A 21,234-nucleotide genomic window follows, 5' to 3' on the forward strand; every position below is an offset into this window, starting at 1 on the left:
TAATGTTAATGCAACTTTTTTGTGATCCTATAATTATTTCAAATTATAAAGTTAGAAACAAACGCCTCTGCTGAAGAAAGGATTCTAGCTACCAATCAAACACACTTATGAAGCAATTTAGTCAAAGACTGGTATCCTTTCAGGAGGCAGGGCTTTTAGATATAAATGCTAAAGACTCTTGATTTAGTATATGCTTAGTAGTATTCAGGTCCGCAAGTCTTAAGGTATGTAATTTAAAGCAATTCCTGTTTCCATAACTTCTATTAAAGTTGTAGAATCAGGAAATTTTAGAGTGAGCAGGAATCTTACAAAGAATGTAGGCCAAATTTTCAGGTTACACCTCTGGGTTTTGGTATCCCCATTTGTAATATAAAGGCTATGTCCTAGACTGCCATGTCCTGAAACTTTGCAATACGAACTACAGAAACTTTAATGGTAATCTTATAAATTTTGCCTCGATATTTACTGCATGAGACAAATATCTCGATTTATGTTGATTGCAAATGTGAATGCAGAAAAGACAATTATTTAACATCATCTCACACATTATAAACACCTGGAGAGTAAATTACCTGGGTTAATTTTTACCACTTAGCTAAGGTTTAAAATCTTCCAGGACAGAGGGTCAAGGCAGTTTTCCTGAGATGACATATTGTTACATATTCCCTGTACAAAATATATGACTTTTGTCCATTTAAGTATGTGCGTAGAAAGGGGAGGCTTACCTACAGGTGTTTCACAGTATGAGTCCACTGACTGCCCACCAGACCTACTAAATCAATCCTGGAAAGGTTCTGGTCAAACAAACATGAAAACTCAGAAAGCTTTAAAGAAGTGGTCATTAGTATTTGAGAAAAAATGGAGATAATGTTCTCTCAATGACCAATATAGCTTAAGCTTAATCACTCATCTCAACTACTCTTTTTCATAGAATGCTAAAAACCGATTACCTTTGGGGAAACTGAGGCCATCATAAAAACAGGCTCAGAATCCAGCAGGGCTGTGCCTGGTCTGATGATATAGCATACATTTACAAAAGGATCTTAACAGCAGTAACATTTTGTCTCATGGTATTGACTTCCCTTAAGTCTGTAACAATTTAAGTCATAGTCTTACAAAAACAAAACTAGCCAACTCACAGCATCAGTGTAATCATTTTATTAACAAAAGGAACCCATGGGGTTCAGACAAGAGTACAAAATACAGTTTCCCCCGCCCCCCCACCCCGGGTTAAATTGTTACATTTTTATAATAAAAATAAAAAGCTTTCATAGTTAACTTATCAAAAACATAACCCCTGCCTATTGAGTTTCTTATTGTGCAAAACAAAAACATGAAAGTAAAGTTCTGCCCATGGAAGAATTTTGTGTGCCAAAAGACGCACTTTCTCAATTTCAAAATTTTTGCATCAAAAAGAAAATTCTAAGGCCACAGTTTCTTTGCAAACTAAGCAAGAGGAGAATAAACAAGCAAATAGCAGCTAAACTTTTACCTTCATTCCCAAGTATTCTCCGTTCCAATGCAGAATCTTCTACCTTCATCAAACAATTTGATTATAGAAAGGTATGCAGTTTCAACCTACTGCTTAAGGTCAGACATACCAATATCAATTCAATAAGGCAAATCATACCTTTTAGCTATTCTCGTAAGTGCTAAAAAATCAGCTTTGTTTTAATTTGGTGGGTGCACTTCATTTCTTTAAAAAAGGTGATGAAACGATCCTACTGAAGGATTCCAGTAAGCAGTTGCTTTTCTACTTGCAGCCAGATAGATAATTAAACTTTCTCTTCCTCCATACCATTTTGTTTTGTTTCTGTTACTTTGTTTTGGTATCATGGAGATGGAAAATGTCTTGACAAAACATGTAAACTGCAACTCAGAGGTCAAGAAATAGCTGAAGGTGATCTTTTCTTAAAGTAAAAATAAAACTGTTTAGACAGCACATAGCTAACAAACACACAAAAACAAAGCAAAATAAAAGATCACCAAAAAACCAAAGCAGGGAAAAAAGATCTGTGACAATTTCAGTACCACAATTATTGGTAAAACAGTTTGTATTATGATTTTCATTCAGTGGCTTAAAAGATGAAAGAACGGCTTAAGATGCTTATGTGATTACAGAGAAGAGAGGTATACCCAAGGGTGAAAAGCGTACATTTACCTAATGTTTGTATAAAAATCAAATGTCCAGCTAATTTTTATATACAAAATTTAACCTTAAACTTTAACCTTAAAACTTTTCTATTCCTAACGGAATATACTGACTGAAAGAAAAGCTAATCGTTCAGTTGAATGAAGTACAGTATTCTGCATGGGAAGCACCAGGGTTTCCAGATCTAACCCTCAGGACATGGAGAAAACCAAAGTACTGGGTTGGTCCAAAATCTCTATCATGGGAACCCCTACCTCCCTTCTACTTAGTGTACAGAAATGCTCTCAGCTCACAAAACCAACAGATTAGAGTAAAAACAAGTGAACATGTGACTGTGACTAGGAGGGGACAGGGGGACAGTAAAAACACTGCTCAGTCTTTTAGCAGCAACACAATCTTGTTGGTCTGAATATCCTGAGGTTAAAAGATAATAAAATATTGCACCGAAACAATAAAAAAAAATCACAGTTTAAACAGAATTACTAAAGAACTGGAATAACAATGAACAACACAGTGACTGCCATCAGTAGACTTAAGTCTCTTGACAGAAATTAAGTTTATATGACTTTTCAAAAAAATGGAAAATGGTATTTCTGCCTTGATTTTGCATTTATTTTGAAATACCCTTTGGTATACACATATTAACTTTCAACTGATGTTAACCTTATAGATTTTGCCCTTGGTCCAGTTTCAGGTTTAGGGATAGGAGAGATGAGATTGCTACTGCAAATGAGCAGAAATTCCAAAGAAGACTTCACCGGCCTGGAGTTTTAAAACATATCTGATTCTGATAACCCCACCAGAGGTAGGTAAAAAAGGCCTATTTTCCCCCTGTGCAGTTATCAAGGCATCCTAAGGATGCAAGTTTTTTTTTTTTTTTTTCTTTTTTTAACCCTGTCTTTTTCTAATATGCTCCTAGGTAAGTAAGACATGAGGAAAATCAAACATGTACTCTGCTGAAGTACTTAAAGGGGATAAAAAGTGCAACTTTCAACAAAATATGTTTTCATATTGAAGTACACCTTTCCCCTTTCAACTGACAAGCCTTTCAAGGAAGGAACTCTTTCTTGGTTTCATAATACTGTATAGCCAACTTAGAAACTACCTCTTAAACTACCATTAAAAGAGTGAAAACTGTATTACTTTATTAGAACCTCGTAAGACCATGACCTCAGAAAAGGTTCTTTTAAGGACTTCAGTCCTATGGAATATGGTTAGAAATCATGAAGACCCTGACACCAGAGGGTCTCACTTCACGTTTAATTTAGAGTGGGCCCCTTTCCTGTTCATGCACACCCTTGTGCTGCTACGTTCTCCAAAATCAAGTCTCCTTCCAATGCGTCCATACTGCCTTAAAGCTGAGGATACATCTGTTCTACTTTGAGAAACCTTTGTAAAGATATGCTCGCATAGTGTTTTCACTGTTTACAAGCACCTTTCTCTTGGGTCAGCATAAGCACTCTTCACTTACTCTATCACCATCAGGACTTCCATTACATTCTGTGACTTTTCACATCTTTGTCCCATAGTTCTAAAGGGATACAAGACCACATCACAAACTTGTGCAACAATCCTGTTGGCCCACTGGAAAGTTCACGCATTCTTTAATTTCTATTACCTTCAGTCTTGATGTCTATTTATGTTCTTAAGCTAATCTTCCCTCCCTCTTCCCCAAAAAGACAGGGGGAAAGAACCAACATTCTAATTTGGTGATGAACACAGTGATTTCTGAAATATGTTCAGAGAATGAAGGAAACAGGCTGCGTCTCTTCTACATCACTAGGATGTGGATCAACCTGCAAAAACGAGCAGACCAAGATTACTACTGCAGCATTCTTTAACATGATTCTAGTATCTATTTCTAATTATATGGTCATAAGCCAAACTGCTTAAAGCCTATTATTAAGAAGTCCCAGTAGGCCACTTAAGTTCTCTGTATTCCATGGCCTTAAAGGCAATCCATGGTACTCTACATGTATGCTAGAGAGTACGAAGAAAACAATGCAAAATGGGGTAAGTGGATCAGTGATAATCTATCACCATTGTAAAAATTTTTTTGTATGTATCCTCTACTAATTGGGAGTCAAAAACAGACACAGAGGATTATTTACAAACAGCAGAACACAAGTCTAATTTTCTTTTGCTTTACCTCTGAATAAAGAGGCGGAGGCTGAAATCTGAATTCCTGAATGCAGGCAAACATAGGACAGCACGACTCCCCCTCACAGTTAGGGGGTTGAGGGTAAGGAGGAACGTGTCTAGAGAATTCTTCCTCCGACACCACGTCTGCGTAATTTGGTGGTGCTGAAACAAAAAAGGAGTTGGCTCTAAGAAATCCAGGCAAAAACTAATTACATTACTCTCTTCTGAACTCTTACAGGAACAAGAAACTTAGTTTAATCTGAAGATAAAACATTGGTATTTTTTCCCCTAAGCAGGAAGTTTTTGTGCCCATTACAACAAAAAAATTTTCAGTAGATTCTGCTTTTATTAAAGTACTATTAACATTGATTTATATTCTCTTTTGAGACGTGTGTGTTTTAGTCTAGGTTAAAAAAAATCATTGAAACGTGGCTATGAAAAACACCAACATAACACACTATACTCTTCCTCTGATTATTTTCCATTCTTCTACTATTATAAATAGGAATCAGGAGATGTAGACTGTATTTCTGGATCTGCCATTAGGAGCTTTCTGTCTTGGATAAGCTAAACTCTCAAAGTCCCCTATGGGAATAATGTTTTATGATTTTTAGTAATAAAAAGAGTAAGAATAGTTGTAGTGGCAGCAATAATTATCATTGAGCATTTCCTATCTCATATGTCCTGTTCTTAAGTACTCTATGTGTAAAACTGCATTCTGAAAGAACCTCAGAACATTTTACCTTCAGGCTGTTCTGGCAGAGTCAGCGTCAACCAGCTCATATCCATAAAAAACTGGCTGGCAATGCTGGAGTTTCTGCTGCCAAAACCATTGTATGGAACCGTGCCAATCACTAAGGGCAGCTCAAGCATCAATTTTTTAGCACCGGGAATGTGAATATACACCTAATATGCCAAAAAACAAAACAACAACAAAAAGAGAGAGAAAGGCACAAATATAAGTTAAACCTCACAGTAAATAACCCAATTATTTTTTCATAGAAAAAATGCTTTTGTTATCTGTTACCACCCGCAACACAACTGTAAATTGTCCTGACGAATAAAATGAAGAACAAACAAAATGAAGAGCCCAGGAAATACAGTGAATGCTCTGTGATGGGGAAGTGTGGCCTTAATACACTTCACTGTAAGTGAGCACAGCTTACACAGAACCATAGAAAGTTACTTATGTCTTCAATATAGCAGCCCTACTGCACCTTCATTCTTCCATGTTATTTAATTAAATACCTCAGGGGGATAGTTTTTGATTAAAAAACAAAGGCCAATCTTCATATATTCCACAATTTGTTGTAATGCTGACATAAAATGACATTTTCCTGGGTATTAAAGGTACATCTTCTCAGTAACATGGCACCAGGTATGGCTCCATGCTACGTCTTTAATTTCACCAAGCGCTGTGCTCACAGCTAAGGAGTAGTCCACTCGGATGATGCAGCAGTCCAGGATGGATGGCGTCACAGGCGGGATCTTGAGGGTCTTCCCGTTCCAGGTGTCGGTGCTCCCGGAGGCGATGTGGTTCCCGCGCACGTGGGCCACCATGAGCCGCACGGTCTTCGTTTTCCCACTGGCCAGGTAGGTCTGCGTCTGGAAAATGGCAGCTTTGGGAACGATCAGACGAGAGGAACAATTCTCTATTTCTGCATAGATTGGAATAGCTTCTCCTAAAAAGAAAACAGAAACACCTTCAGAGACCCTTGAGGAAATTCTCTCCACAGTGGAACAAAGCTGTTACTGATGAAAGCTGAAATGTGGCAATGCTGCTTTAACAAGTTGAGAAGCCTCACGGAAAACTTACATTGCAAATCTGAGTCAGAGAAGTGAAAATTTACGGCAGTTTGTGGTAGATACTGTTTTCTAACTATCGCATGATTCACTTTTCTAATGTAGCAATATTAGGCTACCAATTCTAAAGATCTGTAAAATGACCAGTATCTATAAAAGTTAAGAGAATACATACAAATAAATTATTCAGTACTACGTTAAGTACAGAAGATCACTAACACACTCATTAGTGCCTAACAAATTAAAATCTTCCCGACAGAAGAATGAAGTCTTCCCATTTTAGGAATTGATAAATACAAATAAAGCAATGGATGGAGTAGGCAAGTTTTACACCCACATTATACATCCACCATCATACCATTCCATACCATATTCATTTCCAAGAAGCCAGAACCCTGGAGTGGGGGCCAAATCCACTGGATGCAATTGGGCCCTTCACAGATTGTTGTTCTGATATCAATCTGACTGTTAAGAGTGTCAATGTTCTACATTCTAGCCCCTCCCATATATTTGAATTTCCAGCATGGAGTCAGAATGCCTAACAGTATTTTCATATGACAACAGCTCTCTTCTGAGCAACATGCTTGGAACATTTTTTTGCAACATTAAAATAAAATGCCAGCATTTTCCCACTCTACTGGTTTTAGTCTCTGCTACGAAAGTACCAGGACTGAAGTCAGAAATACCAGGATTACTGGGATCCGCTCATCTATTTACAAATATTTAAATATCAATTATTTACACTAGAACCAGACAACTGTATTATTCATGTTTTAAAACAGTATATACTTGGTAAATTACAAAACACTATTAAAAATCACTTACAATTAGCTAATAAAATGAATGAATCTTGAACTTGGATTTTTAAACAGTTTGCTTACCATTACAGTATCCCTTTCTTTCAATTTTGGCACTCAGTGAGACTGGACCAGAAGTGAAAAACCAACAGCCAACCATTTTCTCTTGCATTTTCAATACAGGGGTCTTGAAAAGTTCAAATAATAAAAATAATTAAACTGGTCTAGAAAACTCATAGAACTTAAAGTTATGTCATTTTTTATTAAACAGTTGTACAGCAATGTCTTCCAGAAAACAACAAATCAACCTTTCTTATCTTCCTGTGACAAACTAGGTAAAATACTTAAAGACAAAGCATTAAAAATCATTCCCTTTTCAGGAAAACTAAGGTGAATTTTCAGATTCAAATTAGGGTGACATCATTCTATTTTATCCTATATTTTCATTGTGTTTCTGGGAAGTGATATACCATCCTTTAAAAAAGCAATCAAAAACTGTAGTAGTGGGCTTCCCTGGTGGGGCAGTGGTTGAGAGTCCGCCTGCCGATGCAGGGGACACAGGTTCATGCCCCAGTCTGGGAAGATCCCACATGCCGCGGAGCAGCTAGGCCCGTGAGCCATGGCTGCTGAGCCTGCGCGTCCGGAGCCTGTATTCCACAATGGGAGAGGCCACAACAGTGAGAGGCCCGTGTGCCACAAAGGAAAAAAAAAAAAAAACAAACCAAAAAACTGTAGTAGTACCTATTAATATGACAGAACTACTTTTTTTTTTTTAAGACTTTATGTGTAGATCAGGAAAAGGAGAAATGGTATAAAAATCAATAATCAGAATGTTCTTTTTTTCTTGGCATTTAAAATGTGGAATAAGGAAACAGCCTTTTTTCCTTACTTCAAAATGCATTATTAGGCAGAAATTTCAAGTGTCCTTAACTTAGAATGATTTTTGGGTTTTGTGTAATGGTAGTGCAATAACACACCTAGTGTAATGGATCTAAAGGGTTATTGAACTCACCACCCCACTTTCTATTCTAAAGTAGCAAGATAAGCAATACAGGATGCTTATATAATACTGTTTATAAAACAGTATTATAAAATACTGTTTAAAATGCTCAGTTTACAAGACGCACAAACCAAAAGTTCACTGTAAAACCCAAAGCTGCAATATTTTTTTCAATTATAAAAGGATAGTAAAGGACAAATAGTATCTCTTTTTGCCAAAAAATAAAATATCTTTAAATTATTTGCCACAATGGCCCCATAAATAGTTTAGAATCAGTTAACCACCCAATTCTAAGTAGTTTTTAGAAACACAAAGCAGTTATTAGCATCATCAATTTTCAAAATAGGTGCTGAGCAGGTGATAAGTCATAGTTATAAGCCGGGTCAGCTGGGTCTGGCTATTGTACGATTTTGGCCACAAGGGACCATGCAACTAGGGCATATCTGTTACATTTTTATAATCTAAAGGTGAACATCAGAGTAAATTCTATTTCATTTTTGTGTGGAAGTAGAGTTAAACAACTTTTAACTCCTGTTTCTTTTCCTAATCTTTAAAAACACTGGGTAGAAAGAGAAACCTCCAATACTAAAAATATATCTTTGTAACATCAGTATCATGATGGAAAGTTTAAATTATGAAGTAAAAAAATCATTCATTCATATTTAAATGAAGAACCATTAGGTCCTAGTAGCTATCATGAAAGTACAAGGTATAATTTTATATTATTTTGATAATATGGGTTTAGATGAAAGAATCTAGCTCATTAACTCCCATCTTGCCTATTCTGTTGTTACTTATAGCCTAATCTTTCTTATCAGCCTACAGTATTTCTGGTGATTATTAGAAGTTCAATGCTTTAATGTGGCCAAATCTGTCATAAGAAAATGATAAGTGAAAGGGTCTCCAGAGCAGCTGCATGCACTTACTTAATGTTAGAAAATGACATGCAAAATGCAAGGAGACACAGCATAATGGCCTGAGCTTCAATAACAGGCTGGGAGTGATTAATACTCTTCCATAATTACTGTTCCTCAACCTGCTATTAGCGAAGAGTTTAGAATACCACAGCCTTGTGAATGTGGCTGCTCTGGGAAAAGTAACTACTCTGTGTGTGCATTATTATTATTAAGCCTTATTAATGCATTTTAAGCCCATGTAACTTTCTGGCAAAAGAAGCCCTGAACAACAGGGACACAATCAATAGTACTAACACACACAATTTGTAATTTGCCCAACTTAGAATCACATATTTATAGTGAATGCCTATGGGTTATAAGATTATATCGGAAAGTGACAGGACAGGCTGCCACCAGACTTGCTAAATGTAGAGACCACAGTTGAAAGGAAGGAGGATGGAAGGGAAGGAGGAAAAGGGGAAGGAGGAAGAGAAGGAGGAAGAACTTACTAGTAATGCTGGTGTGTTGACATCGATGTGACTGACGACCTGGAGTTCCCGCTTAATGCTCTGATCAGGTGCCTGGGGTCGTTCCAAAACTGCTCTCACACAGTACTGAATACTTCCATATTTCCCGGAGAATGAGGTTACCAAAGGTCTGAAATAAACCAAAGAGATGACTTTTTAACTTTGTTTTTCAGTTTAACAAAACTGGGAAAAGCCCTTAAAGTGTTGGGTGTTTTGTTTTGTTTTGTTTTAAAAAAAAAAGGTGAGCGGGGTTAGGTCTACTCAGGGGTTATTCAGGATAAACATGCACACCTGAATGTCAGAAGGTACTTGGTGCCCATACAACTGGATAGACAGGTTGCGGGGAAAGGAAATCCCCAGTTACACAGTTTCACTTACTCAGATGGAAGTTGGAAGCTAAATGGAAATTCATGTTTTCCAGGCTGTAGTAAGAGGATGCCTTCACCTAAAAAAGAGAATACATTTTATTTTTACTAAGGTTCATATTACATCAAGAATTTTCACAATGTAAATCATAGTTTTTTTAAAAGGTTTTCCTAGCTATATATAACACTGAATATACGTCAAAAAGTACATTAAACTGAGATTTAGAGAATTAAATTTTGATTCAACTTTTACCAAGTTTAATCAATTTCAAACCACATATATATATATATATATATATGTATGTATATACATATGTATCTTCTATCTGCAAATAGACCAATTACACAATTACCATAAAATGCCAGAGCTCCCATATACATATATATGTGTATACAACCATATACACATACATACCTACATATACATAAACATTTATTTCCCCCACTTGTATACTAGCATGAGTATACTAATGTTAGTATATTATTATACTAACATGAGGTACCAATATTAAACTGGACCTAAAATTAATCTAGAAAAAAATAGATTTATTTTGGGTACACCACAAAAATCAGACTAAATATTCTTTGGGCAGAGATGGAAAAGGAGATGAAAAATTTACTTGGAATATTATGAATACTGAATACTAAATAGCCAAACCAACAGAACAAATTATTAGGCAGGAGTCATTACTGATTAATAGGGGATGTTGTTTAACTTGGGATATGGAGTGGGCCTGGCCAAGCATGGCCACGACTCCTTCCTCCTGCTCTGGGGTCAGCCAGCACCATTTCATTTCACACAGAGGCTTATCCTTGACTGTGAGAAGGCCAGTAGGCAGGGTGTGGATGGACCTAGCAAGGCCAGAGGCACTGCTGGAGCCCTGATGAGTGCAGAGACTGTATCGTTCAGATCTGAAGCAAACTCCAGGGCTATCAGTGTTGGTTGGGTGGCTCCCCAGAGATACTTAAAAATGTTCCCTTCATTTTATGTGCATAGATTCAAGTTTAGAACTAAATTCCCTCATCAAGGGTGGGATGATTAAGATGAAGAAAGTGCAGAACAGACTGAGAACTTTCTCTGAGATATGCCTGGTCAGTAGATATGAAATGGAGATTTCAACTGTAACCATTCATTAAAAAAAAATTAAAGGCCAGAAATCACTAGTGAAATGGGATAATTTTTCATTTAAATACGAGAGTTCTAAGACCATCAACTCAGTTAACATTTCAACCTTATACTTTTAGAAAACAGGAATGCATTACTGGCCCATTAAGTTTCCTGAATCTATCTCCAATTTTCAATGTGTAATATATTAGAAAAAAAAAAAACTTACAAGTATTTGCCACTTAAGATCATTCAAATAGAAATACTCAACAGGTGGGTGACTTGGAAGCTAAGTGAATAAGTCATAGGGACGTGAGACCATGTTAAATGACAGTGACAGAGTGAGTCTCAGAGCTCAGGTGTGTCCAGAGTCACCCTATAAGTCCCAGCAGTTCTACAGCACTGGAATCAGGGAAGCCTCTCCATTTTATAGCTATCAGGTACTAGACTCAAGGAATCCCAACACTCCTTAGAGCTGGGCTAAAGTTCTAATTTGTAATCGTTAGATTACTGAATATGACAAAGTACTTGAAATGTTTAAAAATGTGGATTTCATTTATGTTCAAAATTTACAGTGCTTAAATGTCAAGCACAAAGCTGATATGAAATGGATACAAAGCTAAATAACTTCAATCCCCAAACAGACCTTGGGAGGAAAGGAGGCTATAGACACTTGTACACAAGTAATGACCCTAGCATGCTGGAGTCCATGGCAGTGGCGGGGGCATCTTGAGGGCCACTTCTGCTGTTGAAGTAAGGGTTGGCACGGAAACAAATGAGAAGGGGCTTAGATGAAGGGAAGGGAATGAGGCAGAGCATGACAGGCAAGTGTGAAGAACAGAGTTGCACAGGACATTGGAAGAGGTTGAGAGAGAGATGAAGTTCCCTCTTCAGAGAAAAAACAAATCAACATGGGAACTAGAACATTTAAAATGAGACTTTCAACTACCTCAAAACATAAACAGGAAAAAATTTTGAGGAAGTTGATAAACCTGGGTTATAGTATTTGGAAACAAATCTTTGCTTGCTTGCTTTCTCTTGTTTATTTATTAATTTTTAATTAAGAAGGTCCACAAGCTGAATCATGTGCCCATTTCTGCTTCTGCTCTCATAGTTTATTACCTTTGTCTTATGCAATGAGAACTACAATGTCACAAGACGTTTCATTCGATAATGGTCCTTCAGCCCAAACTCATAATTCAGAGCACTGGTGAGCGTGGGAGCTAGAAGACCATCACAGAGGCAGACTGGGGCTCAGGAAGGATGAGGAACGTGCACAAGGTCATAATCCTGGTGTGCGACCAAGATGTGAAACCAACTCTCTGATGTGTCTTGCCTTTCTACCATAATTATTGAATAAAAATATGAAGAAAATCAATCCCCATGATAGCAAGTAGTTAGATTAACAATGCTGAAAAATTATCCAGTAGATTTTTTGAAAACAGATCCCACAGCCATACTTCCTGAATATCTGGATTTCTAAAAATCTCTTCAGGTGGCTGAAATTCAGCTAGGTTTTGGAATTAAATGAACCTAAGAGTCCACAACTATGTAAAGTAGCTAGCCTCTTCCAAGCTACAGATATTAGGAGTGATTTTTTTTCTCAATGAAATCAACTAAAACAGACCATGATTTTACTTTTTGCCAGAGGTTTGTTATGGTACATTCTAAAACAAGCTAAGATTTTCAGGTTGTCTAGGGTTAGCCATTCTATTCTGTTAGAATGACAAGACAAAACCTGACTTGTGAATCAAACACTATTTGATAGCCCAGATTTTACCAAAGCGTTTTTTTTACTTCGAATCCCAGGTCCAACTGCTATTTATCTTACATCTATTTACTGAGTAGTTATGGGCACAGAGTCCAAAGTCCTGGACAAAAAAAAACAATTTACTTCCCTTTTCCATTGCCCTTGACTCCAGTCAGCCATCTTGAAAATCTGTGTTGTCTGTTACCTTGGGGTAGGCATGTATAGGTTGATTCTGGAAACCATATTGATGAAAGGGCATAAGGCAGGTAAGAACTGTCACCTAACATATTACACTTGTTAATCCAAAAGAGGGCTTTGGTTCATACATGTTTTCCTCACCACAGTTTTTGGGATTACTCGATTCTCACATACCTTGAGGATTTAACTGTGAATAGTCTACTTCTCCACAGCAGGACATGGAAAAACTGCACTTACTACTGATTTTTGTATAATACATAGCAAGGGTTAAACACTGATACGCTGTATTTTATTCTTCAAGGGCCGAGAGTCTATACCATTATTTATTTTACAGATAAATGCTGAAGCTGATGAGGCAGAAAAGTAAACTAGTTTAAAGTAGCTCCTACCAACTGAAAGAAGACTAAGACTCACCGTTCCTAGTGCTTTTTTGCACCTAATATTGACAGAATACCCATGTAGTGAGTTTCCACATGGGCACTTTTAAGCCTACACTATTAACTGGACTTCACAAGAAGGGTCATCATTCTTCTAGAAACTATTACAGTGCCCAGATCCCACTGTCACTAAAGGTCTATGGGGGTGGGCTAGGGGAGGGAGGAAGAGAATGCAAAGGAAACAAAAAGAAGCGAAAAATAAATACAAAGAAAGTAAGACAGACGTAGAACTCTTAAGTTACCCCACTCCCCAAAGGAGGGAAACCAAGTATGATGATCAAGTCAAAAAGCACTTCCTTTGAACTCGTAACGCTCAGGAACTACTTCCCTCCTCCTAAGACTGAGGTTTTGCTAACTCATCATGAACCAAGAACTAGCATCCAGAGACGGGGCGGGGGAGACGGGGGCCCCATAAACTGGGCACCCGAGAATGGAACCTCGTAAACTCTGGTTCCGCCCTCCACTCCTTAGACCACAAGAGAAGGAACCTAAATCCCCAGATCCTTGATTCCTGACTGCCCATCTCAGGTTCCCATGGCAACGGCTCACTCCCAGGGCTGTCCTAGATGGTCCTGGGACCCTGGCGGCAGTCAGACCCCAGCGAGCCAGGAGCGGGGCGCCAGCAGAAGTAAGCACCACCTCCCCGGTGCTGTGAGATGGGGGGCGCAGGCATTGTTGCCCGCCCGTCAAGGCGACCAAACTGAGGCCGGCTACCCCGTGGGCGAACTCCCCGCCCACCCAGCCGGTGGGCATCCGCCGGCGTGCCCTCTCCCAGTCCCGCCAGCCCCTCTCCGGGGCCGTGGCCCGCGCTCACCGGCCGGGGGCTCGCGCAGGCTCAGGCGCACGTTCAAGTACTCCACCTCCGAGGCGGCTGCCGGGGCAGCGGCGCCGGCGCTCGGGCCCCAGGCGGCAGTGGCGCGACCCTGGGCCTCCAGGCGCAGCGCCCGGAGGGTCACCGGCTCTGCAGCCTCCAGCAACACGTGCCCTGCCACCGTATCGCCGCTCGAGTAGCAGCCCTTGCGCTCGTCCTCGAACACCAGACCTAGACTCTTCACGCGGCCCTCGGAGCCCACCACCGCCGCGGACCCCGCCTCACCGCCCATCCTACCGGCCGACGCGGCCGCACCAAGGACGTCGGCAGCGGCCCGGAGCCGGGGTCGCGAGCAGAGCGGCGCCGCTGTCACGGGCGCCAGCTCACGCCGAGGGCCCGGGCGGCCGCTTTGCGGTGCCCGGTGGAGCCCCGGTGCGCCGTAGGGCCTGTCGCTTTAACAAACCCAGCTGGGAATGGAAAAGGGCCGGGACAACCCACCCCCGGCGCGCGCCCATAGGCTGACTATGAGCCGCGTGGCGTGATGATTGGTTGTAAATGGCTACTGAGTCATTTCATTGGCGCCGCCGCGCACGGGCTGGCGCAGGAAGGCAGTGCGTGATCAGAGAGTGGTGACCAATCAGGGTTCGCGGGTGTACACGTGCACAGTCCGTTTATTGGCTAGGGCAAGGCACAGTCCTGGGGCACTGACCAATAGTGAGGCGGTGCGCCCATGTGGACAGATAGTGGGGAACAATATTAGTTAGGGAGGGGGCGGAACCGAGAATCTCAGGCTCGCGGCGTGCCAGCCGTTCCTATGGTTACAAACGGAGGCGGGGTTTCTAGCAGCTTGGGAACTGTTTGCGGGAGTCAGGGGGCTTCACACTAGAATGTGAGGTTGTGGCTGCAACTAGCTTGTGTTTATGATTACATCTGCAGTACTCGAGACGAAGTAGATACCCTGGAAAAAGGAATTTAGCAGTATTTCTTTGTGAGATTTGGGGGCCCACCGCCTCGGAACTTTAATGGACAACTTGGCATCTACTAACATCCAGGTTGCTGAGCCCCGCCTCTCTCGGGTTTCAGAGTTCGCAGCCTAAGAAAGAGCTGCAGAGGGGAAGAATGAAGGCTGTGGTTCTCAACCTGGAACGACCCTAAGGAGTTCTGCTGCCCGGCTCGTCTTGCAACCTCTTTAAACTGAGAATGGCTGGAATGGTCATTCTTCCTGCTCTAAATAAGGTCATCAGTCTCGTTGTTTCTAAACAACATCTGCCACCCAAGTTTCGTCCCCACCCAAAAGGATTTCCTGCCCTCGGTGTCACAGTCCACGAAAATTTCCAGTTGCCTTGATGACTTGTTCTCCATGCCCACAGCTCCTGTCTCCTGTCCTCGGTTTCATTTTCTTCTTTAATCCTTCATTCCTTCTCTATTCTAATTTTTTCTTTTTATCATCTAACATCGCTGCCACTATTTAGCCATCGTATTCTAACCCTTATAAATTCTTCTCTTATAAAAATACCAAGGTTGTGAGCTATCACGGGTTGATCAATGTCATATCGAGATTTAAAAATCTTTCCTGAAGTAGTTGTTTCTTTTATTTTTTAAAATAATTCCAAACTAAAGGTTGCTTTTCTGCTCTGAGTTTAGAGTATTAATGTGGAACTTTAATAAGGCTTTTCAAGTCCAACTTTTTCTTACCACTCCCTAAAGAAAGTGGAAAAGGCCAGAAATCTCGCTCTGCATAAATTTCCGAAATAGCTGCTATTCTGTTTTTCACTTTATCTAGACTAGACCCCAACATGCTCTTACTCTGCCACTGTTCTTTATGTCACAACCTGACCATGTATACTTATTTGCATATAGTCCTCACCCCCACTTGAAACACAGAACTTTTTCTCATTATTGTTGTCCCTCTAGTACTGAACTCAGAGTTTAGCACACAATTAGCTGAAGTACTTGGTAAGAGTTTGTTGGCTGATTGAATCTATGAGTCCCAACCTATGCAGTATTATTGGTTCTGAAATGAATCCTCTAGAGGCAGATGTTCTTCTCCATCCAAATGAAATGGCTGGGAAAGGGGGAAGGACAATGGCCCTAACAGTGCCCAGAAGGCAGAATTGCCCAGATGGCATTCTGTGCTGAGAACGACCAGAGTATCTGCTCATTTATCAGTTAATGTTATTCTGACCATAGGTAGCAGAATGCATGACCAACAGGGGCTTAAATGATAAGAATATTTCTTGTTTACTTAATAAGAAGCCCAGTAGTAGGCACTCTTAGGGATGATTCCCAGACTCCCTTTATCTTTCTCTTCTGCCACACTCAGCACTTTTCCTGGTACCATTGGTTACCACAGCTCTAAGTATCTCATTCTCATGTAACAGAATTCAAAAATTAAAGCAAGGGGAAAAACCCACCAAAAAAGAGGGAATTTTTTCTTCTCCTACTCTCTCCTCTCAGAAGGAAAATATATTTCCTAGATGCCCCCTACAAACTTCTTATGTGATGTGGCCAAAACTGTCACACGTGCACCAGTAGGTCATTAACTGGCAAAAAGAAGTAAAATTTTTACAATTCATTCAGACAGGTGATTTTTTTTTTTTCTTCTGGAGGCTGAACAAAATCAGAGCTCTGTTAACAAGGAAGAGGACAAGTGGCTGTTGAGTGGTTAACCTGAGGCCATTGGACTGGCTTACATGGGCCTGGACATGTTTGCTATAGAGCAGAGCTGCCTCAGCCAAACCTTAAAAAAGGAGGATATTTAAACAAACAAAAAATATGGTACAACTAGGCAGAATGTAGTTTATATAGTGACCCACCTGGTTCACAGATAAAATTCCATTTTTATTGTGCATATATTATTGTGACTGTTTAAGTTCCGCTAACATTAATATAGCAGCATATAGCATTTTAAAAAGTCCAATCTGACAGTCTCTGTCTTTTAACTTTGTGTGTTTAGACCATTTACATATAATGCAATCATTGATATGGTTGGTTTTAGGTGTATTATTTTATTATTTGATTGGTTTGTGGATGTGGTGTGTGTTTCTCTATTCCACCTTTCCTGCCTTCTTTTCAATTGTTTGCATATCTTTTACTAATCTGTTTAAATGAATCCACTGATTTTGAGCTATATCTCTTTGTAGTTTTTTTTTTTTTAAGCACTTGCCCTAGGGGTCAATATCCCTCTTTGTGCCATAATTGGCATGTATATTACATCCACATGTATTGACAACCCCACCAGACAATGTACATTCTTGCCTCAGGTAGTTATATGTATTTTATTTTATTATTATTATTATTATTTATTTATTTATTTTTGGCTGTGTTGGGTCTTTGTTGCTGCGCGTGTGCTTTCTTTAGTTGCAGCAAGCGGGGGCTACTCTTTGTTGGGGTGTGCAGACTTCTTATTGCTGTGCCTTCTCTTGCTGCGGAGCATGGGCTCTAGGCTCACAGCCTTCAGTAGTTGTGGCTTGTGGGCTCTAGAGCACAGGCTCAGTGGTTGTGTATGGGCTTAGTTGCTCCGCGGCATGTGAGATCTTCCCAGACCAGGGCTTGAACCTGTGTCCCCTGCATTGACAGGCAGATTCTTAACTGCTTCACCACCAGGGAAGCCCAGTTATATGTATTTTAAAGAATCTAAGAGAAGATAGTCTATTATAATTATCCAGATATTTATCATTTCTGTTGCTCTTTCTTTATTCTGAAGTTCCAAGTTCCCTCAGGGAATATTTCAGGTTGAAGGATGCCCTTTAGTATTTTAGAGAAAGCCTGCTGCAGTGAATTCCCTTAGTTTTTCTTTGAGAAAGTTTTATTTTGACATCATTATTGAAGGATATATATGCTGAATATGGACCTTTGGGCTGGCAGTTCTTTCCTTTTTTTTTTTTCCTTTTTTACATTGTCATATACTTAATTTTACTAAAATAATAAGAGCATTTTAAAAATTCAAATATAGCTGGTTTACAATGTTATATTAGTTTCAGGTGTACAGCATCGTGTTCTTTCTTTTAGTACTTTATGGATGTTATTCCATTGCCTTCTGATAACCTTGGTTTCTAATGAAAAACCAAACAGTCCTTCAAACTGTTGTTTCCATATTCATAAACATAAAGGGAATCTTCTTCTGTCTGCTTTCCAGATTTTTTCTTTATCTTTAGTTATCAGCAGTTTGACTATAATGTGGATGGGTTTGGTTTCCTTTCAGTTTATTTTGTTTGGGGTTCTTACAGCTGTGTATGTCTTTCACCAAATTTATGTTTTCTTTGATAATGTCTTCATTTTTTTTCTGCACCTAACTCTTTTCTTGCCTCCTTTTAGGACTTAAGTATCATGAATATTAGATCTTTTTGATATTGTCCCACAGGACCTCGAGACTGATTTTTTTCAATCTTTTTTCTTTCTGTTGTAGAAATTGGATAAATTCTATTGATCTGTTTGCAAGTTCACTGACCTTTTCTTCTATCACCTTCATTGTGTTATTGAGATCATCCAGTGACTTTTTAATTTAATATATTGTATTTTTTAGTTCTAAAATACTCACTTTAAAAAATAGTTTTTATTCCCCTGCTAAGAACATCTTTTTGTACATTTCAAGAACGTCTACCTTTATCTCATTGAGCATGATGATAATAGTTGTTTAAAGATCTTTGAAAAAATTTCTATATCAGGGTAATCTTCAGCTTGAAATCTGATTGTCTTCTCCCTTGAGAAGTTACATTTTCCTTTTTTTTTTTTGTATGTTGAATAATTTTAGATTATACCTTAGACATTTTAAATATTATAAGACTCTGAGTCCTGTTAAAATCCTCTGCAGAATGCCAGCTATTTATTTTGACAGGCAGTGAAACTGGGAATGTTCAGACTGTTCTGAACCCTCCTTCTGTGGGCAGAGGTTCCAATGGCAGTTCAGTTCTTACAGGCTTTGCTCTCCTGCTATGGGTCTTTACCCCAGGTGAGCAGCTCAGAGTGAGCTTGGGACTATATCAGTTCATACACAGAATTAGGGGATACCTTTCCCTATTTCTTTCCTCTTCATTATTTCCTTCATTCCCTGTAGCTCCCCAGGGCCCCTTCCTCCAACCCACTGGGTGGAAATTTGTTGTTCTTCTAGGGATTATAGCTACAAGTGCTGCTGCTACTGGGGTTACTCTCAAGGCAAAACAGTGAGGGAAAAGAGAGAAGAAAATGGGGATCTTCACACTCTGGGCCACAGGGTCATCTTTTCCCATTTCCTCCAGCCAGATAGACAAGTGTTCTCCTTGGGTTTTAGGTTCCTGTGACACCATGGACTCCTCTGTGCAGCTCTAGGACCAGAGCCACCCTTAGGGCAGGGCCACGAGGAAAAAAAGAGAAAGAAAATCCCAAATCGATGTGAATCCATACTGATACAGGAAATGATTTTGCATACATTAAAAAATGGAGAAGAGCCAACTCTTCCTTACAGAAGAATTCCCAATTATTGATGTAGATTCTCTTCTCTCTCCCGTTGAGTGTGCACTAGACTTAGTCACTTGTTTGCAACCCAGCAAACCTATTTTAGCCAGGGTAACATCACCAGTTATTAGTTATGTTGACAGCAGTTCCCCCTGATAGGATAGCATGAAAAGGACACTTCACCTCTTTGATATTCTTCCCTAAAACCCATAGTTCCAGTCGAAGCATGAGCAAAGCATCCAGCAAGCCCAATTTGAAGGACATTCTACAAAACACCTGATGAGTGCACCTCAAAACTCTCAAGGCCATGAAAGCAAGGAAAGACAGAGAAAGTCACAGACCAGAGAAGACAAAGGAGACATGATGACTGGATGTAATATGGTGTCCTGGATTGGATCCTAGGACAGTAAAAGGATGTTAGTGGAAAACTAGAGAATCTAAATAAAGTCTGAAGTTTAGTAATATATTGGTTTCTTAGTTTTCAAAAATGGAACATACTAATATGAGATGTTAACAGTTGGGGAAATGGGGTAAGGGGGGCTCAGGAACTTGATTCTATCTTTGCAGGTTTTCTATAAACCTAAAGTTATTCCACAGTAAAAGTTTACTCAAAACAGCAACAACAACAACAGGGATTTTCCCCATACCTTCCTGCTTGTAGGAACACCTTTTCTTGGTTCTCTGACTAAAAGATAAGGGTTCTTTCTGATTTTTTGCTTCCTGTGTCTCCTTTGTAGTTCCACCCTGGGGCCACCCTTAGTTTCAGGTCAGGAGATAAAAGAAAACCCTCTGTAAAACTCACTCACTTGGTTTGCTTTTTTTCTTTTTAAAAATTTTATTAATTTATTTGGCTGCTCTGGGTCTTAGTTGCTGCATGCTGGATCTTCATTGCCATGTGAGGGATTTTTAGTTGTGGCATGTGGGTTCTTTAGTTGCAGCATGCGGGATCTAGTTCCCTGACCAGGGATCAAACCCGGGCCTCCTGCACTGGAATCTCAGAGTCTTAACCACTGGACCACCAGCAAAGTCCTAATATGGTTTGCTTTTTAAGTTTTGGTTTCCCTCCCTAAGCTACTTGCTGTTATTGGTGCTCAGATAATTGCTGTTATTATTATTGTTGTTGTTATTATTATTTTAATCATCATCTGAGTTTTAATTGTAGTCACTGGGAGAAAGGTTATAGTATGTTGACTCCATGTTGCTCAGAATTTATCTTTCCTGATCCTTCAGGTCTTATAAAGGTAGTTAAATCACTGCATAAGTACCAACTCTCATTCATTCTTGTATAGTGCACACATTCATCTTGTTTTTGCTTAGACATTTTTATCTTGTAAATTCAGTTTATGCTCACTCATACCTGGATCTTAATTTGGGGGTTGCACTGGTACGGTTGCTGACATTTGAAATGTGTTTGCTTTCTGAATTCCTGTTTGACAGTTGGAAATAAAGTGTACAAAGCAAAGATCTCTCGGAAGTGGGAGAAAGACCTAACCTTTATTGAACACCCACTGAACGTCAGTCTAGAGGCTCAGTGTATGCGGTCCCATTCAGCCTCATAATAACCTGGTGAAGGGGCATCTTGGAATAAGGTCCAAATTTACAGATCAGGAGCCTGAGGTTCAGAAAGATGGAGTAGCTTGCTTTATTCCACAGCCAGCAAGTGGCAGGGCCAAGATCAGACCCAAGGCCTTCCATCTTCATTAAACTGCCTTCAGTGTAAGTTAAGGAGAAAAGAGAAAGGAAGGAATAGAAGAAGGATGGAAAAGAAAGGAGGAAGGAAAGAACTTTGATAAGTAATAAGATCAGCTGTTGACCACT

At 39.6% G+C, this 21,234-nt stretch overlaps 1 protein-coding gene across 1 annotated transcript; it reads right to left on the bottom strand.

The window, feature by feature from the left end:
* Positions 1-2,567: 2,567 nt before the first annotated feature.
* On the bottom strand, positions 2,568-14,428 carry ARRDC4 (arrestin domain containing 4). The gene is made up of 8 exons (XM_007470090.1): positions 13,987-14,428; positions 9,696-9,762; positions 9,300-9,447; positions 6,979-7,081; positions 5,720-5,976; positions 5,038-5,200; positions 4,302-4,456; positions 2,568-3,948 (listed from the first exon to the last, which is right to left on the bottom strand). Exons 1-8 carry the CDS (start codon positions 14,273-14,275, stop codon positions 3,892-3,894), a joined length of 1,239 nt encoding a protein of 412 aa, XP_007470152.1. The 5' UTR covers positions 14,276-14,428; the 3' UTR covers positions 2,568-3,891.
* Positions 14,429-21,234: the final 6,806 nt, after the last annotated feature.

Source organism: Lipotes vexillifer, unplaced genomic scaffold (assembly GCF_000442215.2).
Source record: "Lipotes vexillifer unplaced genomic scaffold, Lipotes_vexillifer_v1.1 scaffold695, whole genome shotgun sequence".
Classification (NCBI taxonomy): domain Eukaryota; kingdom Metazoa; phylum Chordata; class Mammalia; order Artiodactyla; family Lipotidae; genus Lipotes; species Lipotes vexillifer.